General features: G+C 41.3%; 1 protein-coding gene across 5 annotated transcripts in view; it reads left to right on the forward strand.

Annotated features, from left to right (window-relative positions):
* Window positions 1-264: 264 nt before the first annotated feature.
* The window catches only part of MARCHF7 (membrane associated ring-CH-type finger 7), a 28,927-nt gene continuing 13,773 nt past the window's right edge, over window positions 265-15,418 (forward strand). For 2 of the 5 annotated variants that reach the window (XM_054970658.1, XM_054970661.1), the window contains exons 1-5: window positions 382-469; window positions 8,129-8,291; window positions 12,169-12,327; window positions 14,388-14,562; window positions 15,105-15,272. In XM_054970658.1, the coding sequence (XP_054826633.1) occupies window positions 8,139-8,291; window positions 12,169-12,327; window positions 14,388-14,562; window positions 15,105-15,272 (655 nt within the window). In that variant the 5' untranslated portion in view covers window positions 382-469; window positions 8,129-8,138. Of the gene's footprint in view, window positions 338-381; window positions 470-7,031; window positions 7,108-8,128; window positions 8,292-12,168; window positions 12,328-14,387; window positions 14,563-15,104; window positions 15,273-15,418 lie in introns of those variants that run through there. The other 3 variants (XM_054970660.1, XM_054970659.1, XM_054970662.1) reach the window with 3 other exon arrangements.

The following is a 15,418-nucleotide window of genomic DNA, read 5'->3' on the forward strand; positions in this document are numbered from 1 at the left end:
CTTTATCGACACGTTTCCCCTTTGCCTTCCTTCACCGCACTCCTTTCTCGCCAGGCGCATGACAACATAAAAGTATCCAGCGACGTCACATGAGTGAGTGACGCGAGCCATTCGTCAGAGAAGAAGGGGCGGTGTGGGCGAGCGGACGCGCAGGCAGAGCGGTTGTCATTGGTTTTAGGCTCTTCCGCGTTCCCGACAGCCTCCGGGCGAGAGCTTGTTTTCCACCCCCTCCAAACTTGAGCAAAGGCTTCGGGCGAGGCCAAGTCCTTTTCCTCTCGCGAGAAGTGGCTGTGGAGAAGCTGGCGACGAATGAGGGCCGCGGGCGCCGTGGCCATTGGTAGGCGGGGCTGGGTGGCTCCCTCCTCTCCTCCCCTCCCTAGAGCGGCCGCCATTGTCAGCCCCACCAGCCAGAGCTCAGCTGGAGGAGTTGGAGGTGGAAGTCGAAACGGGGAGCGCCGAGAGGCAGCAGGTTATGCCTTGTGGGCTGTGGCGGGCGGCGGGGGGAGAAGAAGAAGGGCGGTTGAGGTTGGAGGCGCCGAGTGGGGGCTTGCGGGAAACGTCCCCTTTTGACGTCTCCATCTTGTCTCTTCCAGTCTGGGGCTTCCCCCCATTTCTTTTCCTCCTTTCCCTGACGCGGCTCTGGGGATCAGACCCGACTGGGCAGGCTGGAGCCTCATATATCTCACGCCCTTATTTGCTTAGTTGTTTTGCCTACTGGGCTTGGCTAGCAGCGGCGTCCGCTTGGCTGTGTGCTAGCCCTGGTGGAGGTGGGGTACGCTCGCCCAGAAAAGTCTCCTCCTGCCCCCTTCCCCGCCTGGATGTCTCCACGACGCCGTGTGCTTCTGTTATTTGTGATTGTTACATTTGGATTAGGGTTGCCAGCTCCAGGCTGGGAAATTCTTGGAGCTTTTGGGGGGGGGGGTGCAGCCTGGGGAGGGGAGGGACCTCAGTGGGATATAATGGCATCGACTCCTCTCCTCCAAACCTGCCATTTCCTCCAGTCGAACTGATTTCTGTGGTCTGGTGATTGGCTGTAATTTCAGGAGATCCCCAGCTACAACCTGGAGGTTGGCAATCCTAGTTTAGATCCTAGCTGTCTTCCCCCCCCCCCACCCCCGTGTACATGTTTTGATTTGTCCTGTAAGGGGGGGCATTAAGACTGAGGGATGGGGACTGGCCCAAGCTTCCTCAGCAAACTTTCTAAGATGTCATGTAGGGGAACCCTGGTTTTCCTTGTCCAAGCCCTGGCTTACATGGAAGTTGGTCCCATTCCATCCTTAACACTAGTCCTATAAATTCAGTTAGACTGGAGGTAGAATGTAGTTTGCAGATACTTTCCTTGTAACCTTCATAACAGCGCAGGTTTCATTCTCGATCTTGACTTTCTTTTAAGGAATGAACATGGGAATTAGCCACAATTGAGCATCATGATAGCCCTTTGAAGTAGGTTAGGGTTTTAACTGGCAAGTCTCATAACATTAGAAATGGAAAACCAAGTCTCCCATGTCTAGATCCTGATTTACATGGAAGCAAGCCGTGTTTTATCTTTACACCAATCCTGCAAAGAAGGTAAAGCTGGGTGTTTCTTGCCCACCAAGAATTTGGCCTCTGCTGTCAAAATCTAACGCTTTGTCCATTGCATCTGATTGGTTCCTATGGGTGTGTTAACCTAAACTATCCAGTGTTGAGAATGTACCTTATGATGTGTTTGTCCTTCTTTATGGTGTTTCCCACCTTCCCCAGTGATGTTATATCCCAACGGTCACTTTGACAAACTGCCTAGTCTGGTATTTCTTGTCGTAAGCTTGGTGTGAAGTAGAAAGCATCCTTGTTTAGTTTCTAATTTTTTATCTCACCTTTCCTCCAAGGAGGTCAAAGCAGTGTGCTTCCCTCCCCCCATTTTATCATTAGAACAGCCCTTTGAAGTGAGGCTGGCTGAAAATGTGTGGCCTGAGGTTCCTCCACCTCAGTGTGGATAGATATAAATGTGTAAACTTGTTCTATATTTAGAGTAGCTGTGTCACGAATATAGCAGTGATACCTTCTCCTTGGAACATTTTGGCTTGCTTTTAAACATGGACCTGAGGGTGTTCTGCCTCTTTCAACCCCACCCTGACTGAAGGCTTGGAGTAGCTTTCTTTCTGCCTAGAGATGGACCAGCCTCCCGTGGGCTAGCAAATGAGCAGTTGGTGAGAAAGTAATTTTGTTTTCAAGGAATGCCTTATTGCTTGTAATGATGTTTGTGGCAAGAAATGTGACAGAATAGGGAAGATGAATCATGTCAACTCACCGAAGGTAATGGCAGCACTTTATTTAAGCTGCTGACATTATCTGAGTCTAGCAAAATCGGTGCCCAGCTGCATAGTTTCTTGAGGAAGCAGCTGTTAGAAATGCTATGATTTGCCACTGTGAGGTGGCTCCTGCGATAGCAGTTTCTCCAAGACTACTCCATATTAGTTGACTAAAGACGTGAATGTAAAATGTCCTTTGTAGGAGAAAGCAGCTCACTTTGTTTTCCCTGAAGGATCATCATTGCTCAATTGCATGCTGCAAGAGATATCTCCTGCACAGGGCAACAAGGTCTGAATCCCTGTTCAGTTGTGCAAACTGTGCTGCAAGTGAGGAAGTTACGCAACAGCAGTTTCCATATAGTAAGTTGGTCTCTGCCTTCAAAGTACAGTACTATGGACACAATCAAAGGGTGAAGCCTTCTTTCAACAACTAGCTCTTCCTCTGTTGGAAAAGCCACTTAAATTGGAGGAAGGCTCCTTAGGCTGGAGAAACCTGAGGATTGAGCCATACCAATGTATTTGCGATTTTATTTCTACTGGCTCGTCAGCTGGGCATGTTGTGTTGCTTAACCCTGCTTTTCTTTTCCCTTTACCTGTTTTTTGAGGAAGAGCCAAGCTAGAAATTACCATGTCACAGTACTAATTCATTAAAATAGTTATAGCCCACTCTTCTTTATGGCAACTAACAGTAACAAAACAGAACAAAATCTACAATTTAACCAAAATTAAAAAAAAAACATGACCCATAAGAGACACCTGGAGATACTCACTTCTGGCATCTTCCCCAATAGGCCTCATTATTGCCAACAGATGTAACACACAACACACCAGTTTTCAGAATTCCTCAGTCCAGTAACCATTAACTGAAGCATACTGGAATAGCCTAGTTCCACTGCCTTTCCAGTAGGGTAAAGAGAAAGGGGCCAGATGCATGCCTGCAGTTATATGGGTGGAGCGGTACAGAGAGCCGCAGGAAGTGACACCCTCCCATCTGCCTAAAATGTAATCGTAACTTCCTATTCCCACTTTGTATGAATTTGGTGGTAACCCAGCTCTCATTCATAGGACAGCAACTGCTTTGTCTACTTTGATCTTCAATTCTGATTTCAAATTGACCAAAGACAGAAAGGATAATGTAAGATGACCATCTCCAAAAGAAGGGGTCATATGACATTTGCATACAAGTTACAGTTATGTCCAGTAATTTTAAAAAATTGTGTGTAACTTTTGGGGGGGGGTTCTTACATTCAGGGCTGTCTCTAATAAATAAACACAGTAATTCTTTTTCTATGTGCAGTACAATTCATAGCTCCAGTTTCTCTGGAGCCATAGACAGGCCATGCCCAGAAAACTTTACTACTCTGCTGCTTTCTCTTGTATTCCAAAGGCAATCTGCAGTGCATTTATGAAACATCTTGTAAAATTTTCACCGTTGTGTGCACATTCATAATTGAGATGACTTCAACTTAGTTAAAATATTGTTGAGTTCTGTTGAGTTGTACCATTCAGAGGTTGATATTTCCTCTACAGTGATTCAGCCATGTGAATCAGCCTCATCTTGGAATCCTGTTGGATGACAGCAGCAAAGAATCTGTACTTGCAGGCAGAGATAGTCTGGTGTGCGTGAACTTTCAGGAAGCATTTAACACCCATCAGAGGGAACTTAGCAATCATGGAATAATTGTTATCAAACAGGAAGCAGAGTACTGAAATAAATGTAGTTTTGGTTATTTAAATATGTATTTACAAGTGGGGGGCCCATATGCGGATTGTGTCATGGTGACATGGTGAGGGGGGAAATGCACTGGGACTCCCTTCTTAAAGACCCTTCTGTTTCCCACCTTCCTAAGGATGCTTCCCTTTTCCTTTCCTCCCTTTCTCAATGATCCTTCGCTGTTTCTCCCCACCCCCTTATCCTCTACCCACTGCCTAGGCAAATAGTCCTCCCCCCTCCGATTCCCCCCATACACCCTTACCCTGTCCCCTCCCCTCTTGGCAAACACTCTTACCTCCCCCCACTCCCTCTCAGATACCCTTACCATTCCTCCCTCCTCTATTAAACACCCTTTGCCTCTGCGCCCTGCACTCCCCCAAATCCTCCCCTCCTCCCCCCTTTTCCTATTTACTGTGAGTTCCTGGGCTCAGAGCTGGCCCTCCTGGCCCTATGGGGGCTCACCATGCTGCAGTGCTGGGTGGATGTGCAGCTAATTGTGGTAGCTCACTACCTCCTCTGCCGAGCCTGGGTTACCTTACAGCTGTCTTCCCTGGGACTGGAGCAGCTTGCTGCTGCTGTGTCCGGGTCTGGATGGTGCTGGATGGTGCGAGCAGATGGTGCTCGCTTTTCTGTCCATGACACACCACTCAGCATACGGAGCAGTCAGGTATGTAGTTTTGGAGGGATTTTAGCCTAGCCTAATGGGCCCAATCCATGGATTTAAGTATCTGCAGAGGGAGGGGCTTCTTGTCTATTAGTATATAAGATGCTGTGATTTTCTTACTAGTGGGGACCCAAAGCAGCTTCCTGTATTGTTTCCTGCATACTCCATTTTATCTTCAAAATAGTGTCATCTCTATGAGGTTGGGCTGAGAGTGAGAATGTGTGAGTCATCCAAGGTCACCCAGTAAGCTTCCACTGCAGACTGGGGATTCAAACCTGGCTTCCTAGTCTGTCTCTAACCACTACACAGGAGTCCCTTAGATCTTTAATGGGATTCACAGCCATTTAACTTCATCACACATTATGAAGGGGACAGAGGACAGTGAGTAGTTGAGGTTGCTGATGGCACTTAGTTTCTGGGATTATGAAGAAGTTTCAGTGGATTTCTTTAAACTAGGTGAATGGCACAAACTTTAGTGTATGTTCAAAAAGAGTTAAACATTAGAACATTTTTTAAAAACTATGATTATACTGGTGGACCTGAACCAGCTGCGACTTGTCAGGAAAAGGATCTTAGAATTATCTTGGACAGCTTGCTGGCTTCAGTGTAGTGACAGTTAAAAAGGAAAATTTGCTATTGGGAGCCTGTAGGGAATGAACTGAAAGTAAAATTAGTAGTGTCATCATGCTACCATGAAAAGCTACATTTAAAAAATTCTGGTTATTCCACCTTAATATTGTAGATCTACAGAAAAGGGATAAAGCACTCTAGAGGATGGAGCGCTTGACACTAAACTTTGAGGGCTTTCTGGTTGTGGGGGCAGGATAAATATTTATGGAAATAGTAGTTTTATAAAATGTAAATTATTGAAGGAGAACTTGTTATGAAAATATTAGTCTTGAAATCAATTTAAGATAGATCAGGACAAATTATGAATGCACCAAACAATAGGGTAGGCTTAAAAGCAATCGGACAGCTTTCATAGAGCTGGCTAGTTTTGTTAACATATGCTAGCTCTTGTGGAAAAAATTAAATCTCCGTGTAGAAAAGCTGCTTCTAGGTATAGATGCTTGCAACAGGCTGCAGTGGAAGATGATTTTGGAATAGATTTGCCTTGGAGCTTTTTTAGAGTTCTGTTTTCAAATGTGAGTCAGTTTGATCTATATGGTCCATTAAACAAACTGTTGTATTTTGGTTTTAATTCATGTATTAATACACACAGCAAAACAAGGATTATAGTCATTTCTAAAAGGCGCTTAAAATAGATTTTGAAAACTAGTTCAGTCCCAGTAGTCGGCAACTGGCAGAGGGGATGAGATGACGTGATATACTTCTGAAGTAGGCCAGGCAGTTCTGAAGTGTAGAAGATATCCTTGGCAGAAAAAAACACCAGCAAATGAAGTCAAAAGGTATGGAAGTTTTTTAAAGGACATCTTAAGGGAGCAGTGGCACGACATCCCAGTTCAAAGATAACATAAGAAACAAGCTACAAACTAGCTCTAGCAGAAGTAAACTTGCAAGCTTCATCATGCTCAAGGAAGCTTTCAGAGAAAAATACAAATTGAAGAACAGTCAGTGGATGAACTCCAACTTAAATGTTGACTAAAAGACTGCCATAACTATTTTCAGTGGGAAACTTAGGGTACATTGCGAAGTAGATAAATGCTTAAAAGAATTTGTCTGACATGGTAACTCTTTTCCTCGATTGTCTGACCTTAATTTTCACCACCTTAATTTTTCTCTCATCTAATTCAGCCTCTGTTTCAGAGAGGTGGGGTGGAGAATAGCTGGCCCCTAAATTATAGTTCTGTGTTAGGCTATTGGTGTTTTGCATAAAAACTGTCCCTTGCGAAAATCGTGGCAAAGTAACTAGATGTACTGTTTGCTTCAAGCAAATATGTACATTACGCTTAACTTTCTCCTGTGAAATTATCTAAGTATGGATTCTTCCTTTCTGGTTCTGCCAAGAATGAGGAAGGTGCTGGGGCTTCCCACGAAAGAGGAAGGTAGGGTGTGTGTGTGGGGGTGGGTGGGTGGGTGGGTGGGTGGGGGGACAAGTCATTAGAGAGGCAAATCATCATTCGTAAAGCCTGAAAGGAGAACTAGCCAGATTCTGCCTAAAATGCTGATGACTATGGCCTGATTTGAACATGATGGTTAGGTATGTGAGAATTTACTTGCACAGCATTGTGTTTGCAGCACATTGCGTGCATCACTGACTCACTTCAACCAGATTGCCTAGCCGGCATGTGGACTAACTGTCTAGGAATCTGTGAAATGGGTGGGTACCACCCTTGTGTGTTAGTGTCACATATATAATGGCCAAGAGCCCAGTTTAAATGAAGACTTCTGTAACACGTGGATATAGTCTTCCTTCCTACCTGGAGCTGAATTTAAATTAGACCTGTGCAATAAAAGCTCAGGAGGAAGATCACAGCGTAAGCGAGAAGGCAGTTTCAGAGCTTTTCTGCACACATTTGTGAGCTCAGCGCAAACTGAATTATTGTCCTGCACTTTTTAAAAAGTGGGCTTCTAATTGGCTGATTGAGTACCAAGCATCTAGGCTACTTTATAAACAGCTATTGGGAGTGTTGCTTTATAAACTTGAGTTTCATGAACGTTTCTATATGCTGCTTAAGTAATTCTAGCTAGAGGAGGCAGAAGCCTGAATTGGACAAACACTGTGTACTAATTTCTTCTGAGAATAGTCATAATACTGTAGTACCAATTTACTAAACTACTTAATTGTTTAAAGGTAGCCAGGATAATGAATGCAGCCATTCATAATGTTATTATCCCTAAACTATACCTGTGATTCAGGCCACTGTTAGTTTTTATTGCAGCAATTGCTCATTTGTGGTTCCTAGCTCTGACTTTGCTATGGAATGTATATTGAGGAGTAATGTACTCAAGCATGTATGGCCATTGGCAATGCTGTGTTAGTAACCTGGAGTCTTGTGTTCACATTACACTCCTTAATAGTTCTCAGTCTATTGTTAACAGTTACGTGGCTCTAGAGACACTTTGTACACATCCATCTTTGATGTGGGTAGAACTGTTTGTCTCTCTCTCCTCCCTTTCAAGCTCTCAGATTGTGTTGCTTACGTTCTGTGACACAGAGTTGTGAGGCTCCTATATTGTTTAAAGGTTGCTTGTAATGTTATTGTGCCTGGAACTTTTATTTACATTGCTATATGACAACTACAGGAAGTGTATAGGCAAGGAATATTTAGTGTATTTCTGTTTAATGTAGAGAAAAATTAAGAGATCTAAATTATTTTAATCTTGTGTTTAAAAACTAAACTTACTGACCTCTGCATCTTTTTTGTGTGTGTGTGTGTGTGTGAAAGGTCACTATTGAAACCGTGTATGAACCATAAAATCAGACCCATTATTTAGTAAAGACAAGCATTGTACACCCTATTATCTGACTGGAAAACTATAATATTTATTTCATAGTGCACGGAGAATGGAATCGAAGCCTTCTAGAATTCCACGGAGGGTGTCTTCTCAGCCATTAAATTCTCGAAGTGCTAGGACAGGCACTGGAAGTGGAGGAACTGGTTTTACTGACTCATATCGTACAAGAGACTCTTCACTGAGACTGGAGCCTCCATGCCAGGTAAATAGTGTTTGGCAGTGGTACTGTCAGCTTTGATGGCTCAGCATTGTTGACATACAAGGGGAAAAAAACCCTCATCCCCCCATAAGATTCTCTTTTTGCTGATTAATTAGGAATTAATATAACAAAATATTGTTCCTCTATTTAATGTTTTCTACTGAATGTTTGGTAGAACTGACATTAGTCACATCCAGAACTCCCCTAGTTCATCAAAAGTTGAGTCCACTGGGGTTTTTCCCTGGGAGCATCTTTATGTCTGGCTGAAAGGCCCAAGATTGTCAGTGATACTTAGTAGTAGGGAATAGCAGTAACTGGTTTTCTTGATTAAGTTCCGGTAGCTCTGTTAGCTTTGAACAGCGTGCGTAGAAAGACCTTAAAGGCACGCAGGGGTCATTTCGTAGAAAAAGAGCTGGAGGAACTCATTAGTATAACTCATTAGCATATGCCACGTCCCTTGACATCACCAGAAGTGTCATTAGCATAACTGATTTGCTTATGCCACACCCCCTGACATCACCTATCCTGGCTGTTTTGGACCCAATCCTGGCCGTTCAGGGCTAAAATTGGGCCCAAAATGACAAAAAGGGGCTGAAAAGGGGGTCCAAAATGGTCAGAATTGGGCTGCTGCTGAGCGGGAGAGTGATCCACCACCCATCAGAGGCCCAATCTGTGCCGTTTCGGCCCCAATCCAGGTCGAAACGGGCCCAAAATGGCTGTCATGTGACCTCTTTGGGGAACTGCAGAAACTGCGTTCCTGTGCGTTCCCCCTCAAAATGAGCCCTGAAGGCACAAATGTATATGTTTCTTCTCTAGTGTGCCAGTTCTTTTGCTCTGATGATGTTTTTTTTGGTAGGATGAACGTTTTCAAAATGCAAGAAAAATGAAATAATGGCATTTATAGGAACTTGCTCCCATGAAACAAGACACAGCTTGATTTAGTTCAAGCTCTTACTGCTAGTAATCCATTTGTAATGTTAAGATCTGGTTATGAAAAGATGCTTAAGCATATCTCTGTGGCGTTTGGGGAATATTCTTTAAAAATTCTTTTGCTCTGTGTCAATTATGAGGTCTGTTCTTGTTTCCAGAGACTGTTGCAGTTTCTTCAAGTAACTTAATATGAACCTTCATGCTGCTTTTTAAAGAGAACTTGAACTAATCTGTTAGAATGCTGGCAGCACACATGAAATAAAATCGTGTGCGTAGATTCAGTAGAGCTTGTGAAAAGTAGAGTTACCAAATGTTACAGTGTTTTTGACTTTGGGAAAGTTACTTAGCACTGTAATCCTATACTTATTTGAAGTTAACTGGAGAGAAAGGGGGGCTTTTTTGCAAGAAGTCCAATCTAAGACATGTATATTTGTGATACACAGTGCAAAAAAAAAAAGTATCAGAGCTATTGGGGAACATTTCCTTGGCGTGAAAGGCCTGTAGAACCTATTTCTTCTGGGGCAGACTCCTGCATACACTTCAGTGATCTGAATTGGGTTCCCTTGAACCTGTTTTTTTTTTTTTTTTAACTACTTGGGAACTCTAGAAATAGAACATCCAGCATCTCTTCAGGTTTTCCTGAATAAGGTGGATACACTGTAGAGCAAGTTGAATACATTGTATTTTTTCCAAAAATGCTTTTTTTGTGAGTTCGTACAGGAGAAGTTATAATTAATGAGAGATTTGAAAGTCTGTTCTTATGGAAACAAAAGCAGTGGACTGCAATTTTTCCCTTCTTTAGGGATGAGTAGAGTTGCTAAAAATAGATATAGCAACAGTCAGTACTTAGTCTTGTTTAGTAATGATATTCTGTACGACTTACAGAAAACAAATGTGCCCTGATCAAAAGGAGATCTTAACAGGATACATCTTGTATGTATTTAGAGTCATGTTGCAGTTATTGCAAGTTAATTTTAATAAAAACAAAGAGTTCTGCTGGGTCAGAGTACTGGTCCATCTAGTGTTAGCATCCTGGTTTTTATAGCTGTTATAGATGCTCCAGAACGACCATGTAGGCTAAAGCCTTCCCTGTTGCTGCCAACAAACAACTTGCTCTCACATGACCCTCCCATTCAAAGATATTTAGCCATCCTTGAATTTCTCTAATACTCTTTTATATCTGTCTAATCCAGTGACCATGGTCACTTGCTGTGGGAACGACTTCCTCAAGTCACTACTTTCCACAGTGCATAATTATTTTCTGTTGTCTGTTCTTAAGGTGCTGCCTCATTATTTCATTAGGTACCGTAGGTTCTAGTATTTCGAACGAAACAAAATTGTCTATTTTCTCCATGTTGAGCATCATTTTATAAACATAACTTTTGTTGTCTGCCCCACACAGTCTTCTCAACTGAATCCCCATCTCTCTAGCCTTTCATCAAAGAGCATGTTCCAACCCCCTGATCATTTTGGCTTCCCTTTTCTTTACTTCTTCTGGTTCTATGATATCCTTTTAAAGATGGCAGCAACCAAAATCATACAGAGAATATACCATAGACCTAGCCAGGACCATTACAATACTGTTTTTTGTTTCTGCAATCCCTAGTACAGAATTTCTTTTTCAACCATAACTCCAAGATTTTTATTGGTCAGTCACTGCAAGTTCAAACCCCGTTGGTGTGTATGTAAAGTTAGGATTTTTGCTCCAGTTGACTCACTTTACACTTCAATTAAACCATGGTCCACTTTGCAGTTTAGAGGGATTGTCTTGATTTCTTCACAATTCACTCTAGTTCTTATAATCTTTAATAACTTGGTGTCCTCTACAGGCTTCACCATCTTATTGCTTGTCTCCAGATAATTTTTGAACAAAGTAAATAACCCAGGTTCAGATCCTAATCCCTGTGGACCATTCTGAAGGCTGTTTACTTCTGTTTTCTGTTTTACCACTTACTAATCCTCAGTGACTGTGGTCTGTTCTGTGTTCCCTAATTTTTCTCAAGAGCCTTCTTTGAAGTCAAGTACAGTTTTTAATGTCTACTGGATCACCTTTGCCCATATGCTTGATTAGTGAGGAAGGAGTTCTTGTTGCAGAAACTGATGATTCCTCCTGTAATTAAATCAGTGTAAATTGACCATGAATACATCCGTCACTTCCTTTGGTTAAGTAAAAGTACTAAGGAGACTCTGAGAACTGGCAAAGGAGAAATTAATTCCTATTAAAATGAGACATTGTGAAGTGCAACATGCCACAATTCCCTTTTCTGTTTCTTCTTACTTACATATTACACACTGCCTCCATTGTATAAAGGAATGCATTGTTAAAACAGTTTAGCTTAAACCCTTCATTAAACCTTTGCTGGCTAATTTATAGCCAGTAGAGATGGGCATGAACTGAAATATGAACCAAAGTTCGTGATGAACTGGGTTCGCGAACCGGCGGTCTGTCTGCGCCCATTTCTGATGAACCGCCACAAACTGTCTTCACGAGTTCAGCTGTAGCCTTGTGCACCAGGCGGGTACTGGCTGGGTGACCCAGGTCTCAGAAAAGAATGTGGGAGTAAGAGGAAAGAAGGCCTAGTTCCTTGAGCTTAATCTCTGTACTCCTCCCATTCTTTAGAAGAAATGGAGTGGTGCTTGGCTCTTCCTCTGTTTAGATCACAGCTGAATGGAAGCTAAGCTTCAGTCATTGACTTCCATGATCTTATTAAGGGCATTCCCTGATCATATACTTAGAATGTAATACATGTAGATAACGTGAATCGGCTTCACTTTTTTTAGATTTCTAGTGGATCATAAGTGCAACAATAGGATTTGAGTAGTAATCTTTAATCTGTTGTAGCACAATGCTTTGATTAAAAGTTGCAGTGTTAAGTGTCCACACTGCATATTAAGATGTTTATGAGAGACGGTAGTTGGAATGGAAGGGTAAGGTCTTCTTGTTTCCTAGGAATCCAGCCGGTTGCATAGTTCCAGTAGAGATTGGTCAATTGGAGAAAGAGAAGCCTATGAAAGCCTGTGGAAGCTTCCAACTTCTTCTCCAGCTCGCTACTCAGGAACCCTTGACCGTCCATGGTCTGGAAGACTTTCAGGAAGCAGAAACAGATTGGTAAGGGTTGTTAAAGGTTCTAATTAATTGCTTTCAAATTGATGGAAAGCAAGTCAATTGTCACAGGAACTAATAACAAACTCCTTTCTCATAAACAAGATTCAGAGAAACACATGCACTGTATGAACATCTAGACTTGTTTTTAGAGGATACAGTGGAATTGCAGAAGAATAGTTTAATCTCATGAATATATGAAAATTGTATTAGAAACATTCAGCGGTCTAAGGATCCATATTTAAACATTGTGGGTTTTCTCAAAATCTTGTACACAATTAGTGCCAGCACTTTCTGTGAATACTTCATATTTTGTATTACTCACCCTGCCTGAGTACTGTTTGTTCAGGGATCCTAGTTCATTTTTAAGAAACACGCACTACCCTGCCCTTCCATACTAATATATTACGAGGAAAAATATTTTGCAGATTTACTGTAAACAAAAAACCTGTTTTTTTGAAAGGCTGAAATCAAATATACACAAATCGATTTGTGGTTAACAATTTTACTGAGTCACCTAGACTAGATTAGATAAAGTAGGATAGATGAGAGAACTTGCATAACATGAAATATTGGTGGCAATAAGTAAGATCTTGAAATAAGGACATAGACTCATTGGGAAAGAATACAAAATAGTCAAACATGTTCCTTCCCATGTTTTGGGGGCAGGGGGGAATCTCTTCTGTGGAAAGCACGCATGCATATAATTGCAATCCAATGAAGAATAAAAGGAATCTCAGTTGGTCTCTTTCTTCACAGTTATGCTCTTGTTTTTCAATTGTGTCATCATTGTTACTTATATTAACTGCATTTGGCTGTGTGGTATAGAAAGAATAAGATGGTTGAAATGTAAAAGCAAAAATAGTGGGGCAGGCTGGGGAACAAAGTAAGACGAAGGTGTTGAAAGTGGAGGATGGCCTATTTCTGGCAGTAGGTGAGTTATTTGGATAACTAAACAAAGAAAAAGAGAAGTCACAAAGATTTATGCTCAGAAGAAATCTTCAAAAGAGTATAAACATTTTTAAATAGTGCATCTTAAGTAGTTGGAATATTTATTGTTCCTATCCTCAGAATACTAAACTGCTTTATTTTATGTGTCATTTCATAAATCACACAATTTTTAAAGTAGTTTACCAAAGAGATGTTTTTTGTAATGTTTAATAATGTGTAAAGAAAGCATATTAAAACCAACTCCTTCCCAATATAGCGAAAGCTTGACAAAACTAATGTTTTTATCTACTGGGCATACCTCACATTTTCTAAAGGAGCTACCTCTGCAAATGTCCTCTTCTCGAACTTAGAGGTTATCACTTCTGATAGTGATGGTGGGATGAAGGGGAAAGTTCCTCTCTCAAAATATCCTAGAGCTAGACTTATCATGGCTTTAAAAATCAAAGCCAGTTTCTTGAATTAAGCCTGAAAACTGTTAACACATTCAGGTTTTAAACAGTAGGCATTACTTGCTGCAGGAGCTGAACTAGCCCATTCTGTAAGTTGAAGTTTCAAAATTGTCTTCAAGAGTAGCTCCACATACAGCCCATTGCAGTCATCTTTTAGAAGTTAGAAAAGCATGCAAGAAGACAACCATAAAAATGGGAAAATGGATGGATAATGAGATGTTATTAACAAAGGGGAAACCATAACTTGATTTATATTCTGAACCTTTTATTCTGAGCCTTTTAAACATCGATATGTGACATTAAGCAGGGAATAACTTTTAAATTTCTCAGCAGCTGTTTATACTAGGTTTAAGTTGCAGAAGGCTAATATAAATAGCAGGAATTGCCCTACAAGTAGGATTTGGAAGCTTTGCTTGCAAAGGAGTTGTGTTAACTAGTTACCAGTGATGGATTAGAAATAATCTTAATTGTCGGGCTGAGAGACTCTTGAACTTGGTATCTTAAGATTTTAAAATCTCATTTCTGTATCAGTTCTTTTCATTATCTTACCTACTTTCTCGTGTAATAGTTGCATTTTAATTGTCGTCTTAACTTTTGTATATAAATTTAACTTTTTTTGGTATGGAAAAGAACATTTAACTCACCTATTAATTTTTTTGATGGTAGTCTGCATCATCGACTTCTCATCTTGCATCGACTTGGCTTGGTGAATCCGAAAGAACTCAGGGAGCATATTCTTCAAGGCTGCGTAACCAGCAACAAGATAGTGATTCTAAGAGACCTAAGCTTTCTTATACATCTACCTCTGGTGTAAGAAGTAATGGCTTAACCACAGTTTCAGGTAATGTTTGCAAGCTTCACAAGATAAATAAACTTCATGTTGCTGTATGCCAAAGCCTTTTTCTGGTTATTATGTGTATGTGTAAGGTTTTACAAAATTTCTGTGTTGAGGAAATAAAATACATAAAGAGGACTTTGTTCCCTAGTCAGAGTTCTTAGAATAGTCTGGTTCTCTGCCTGAACTGATTTCCTTTTACAGTTCATAAAATGTATTTGTACTCACTCAGTAGAAGTTTAACACATGGTGAAATATCTTTGTTACAGATTGACAAGGGGAAAGGTTTGACAATTGCCAGAGACACAGATTCATGTCTTGGTTTGCTTTATGAAAAAACTACACACTTTCCACTCTGTTCAGAGGACATTTCATTCCACTTGTGTCCACGTTTAGTGAGGTCAGGAGTTTTGGGTGTGCACTTCCTTGCCAGCTCATTTCACAGTAAATAGTGAAAGAGCTGCACCTTAATATTCAGAGGAAGTGTCATCCAAAGAGCAATCAAAACAGAAGCAGAAGACTTTTCAGTGTTAACTTTCCTGTTTTAGATTCCCCATGGAAGTATAACGATGTGCCCAGATCTTCATCTATGGTACCTGGGTCGTTAGGAACTGAACTTGTGAGAGAGAGGAGAGAGCTAGAAAGAACAAGACTACCATCCATTGGTAGTCTTGTGGATTACAGTCACAGGAGTGGTGATTTTCCATCTTCATCATGTATGTATTGGACACTGGAAATTTGGGGGAACATGTTTTATGCTGGGTTCCATTTTTAATGTTCATGAAAAGTCTGACATCTCATTTTTACTTACCTAAGCTCTGTGATTAAGCCCTGACAGCAAGATGTTGGATGTTGAGTTCCT

Source organism: Eublepharis macularius, chromosome 2 (assembly GCF_028583425.1).
Source record: "Eublepharis macularius isolate TG4126 chromosome 2, MPM_Emac_v1.0, whole genome shotgun sequence".
NCBI classification, from domain to species: Eukaryota; Metazoa; Chordata; class Lepidosauria; order Squamata; family Eublepharidae; genus Eublepharis; species Eublepharis macularius.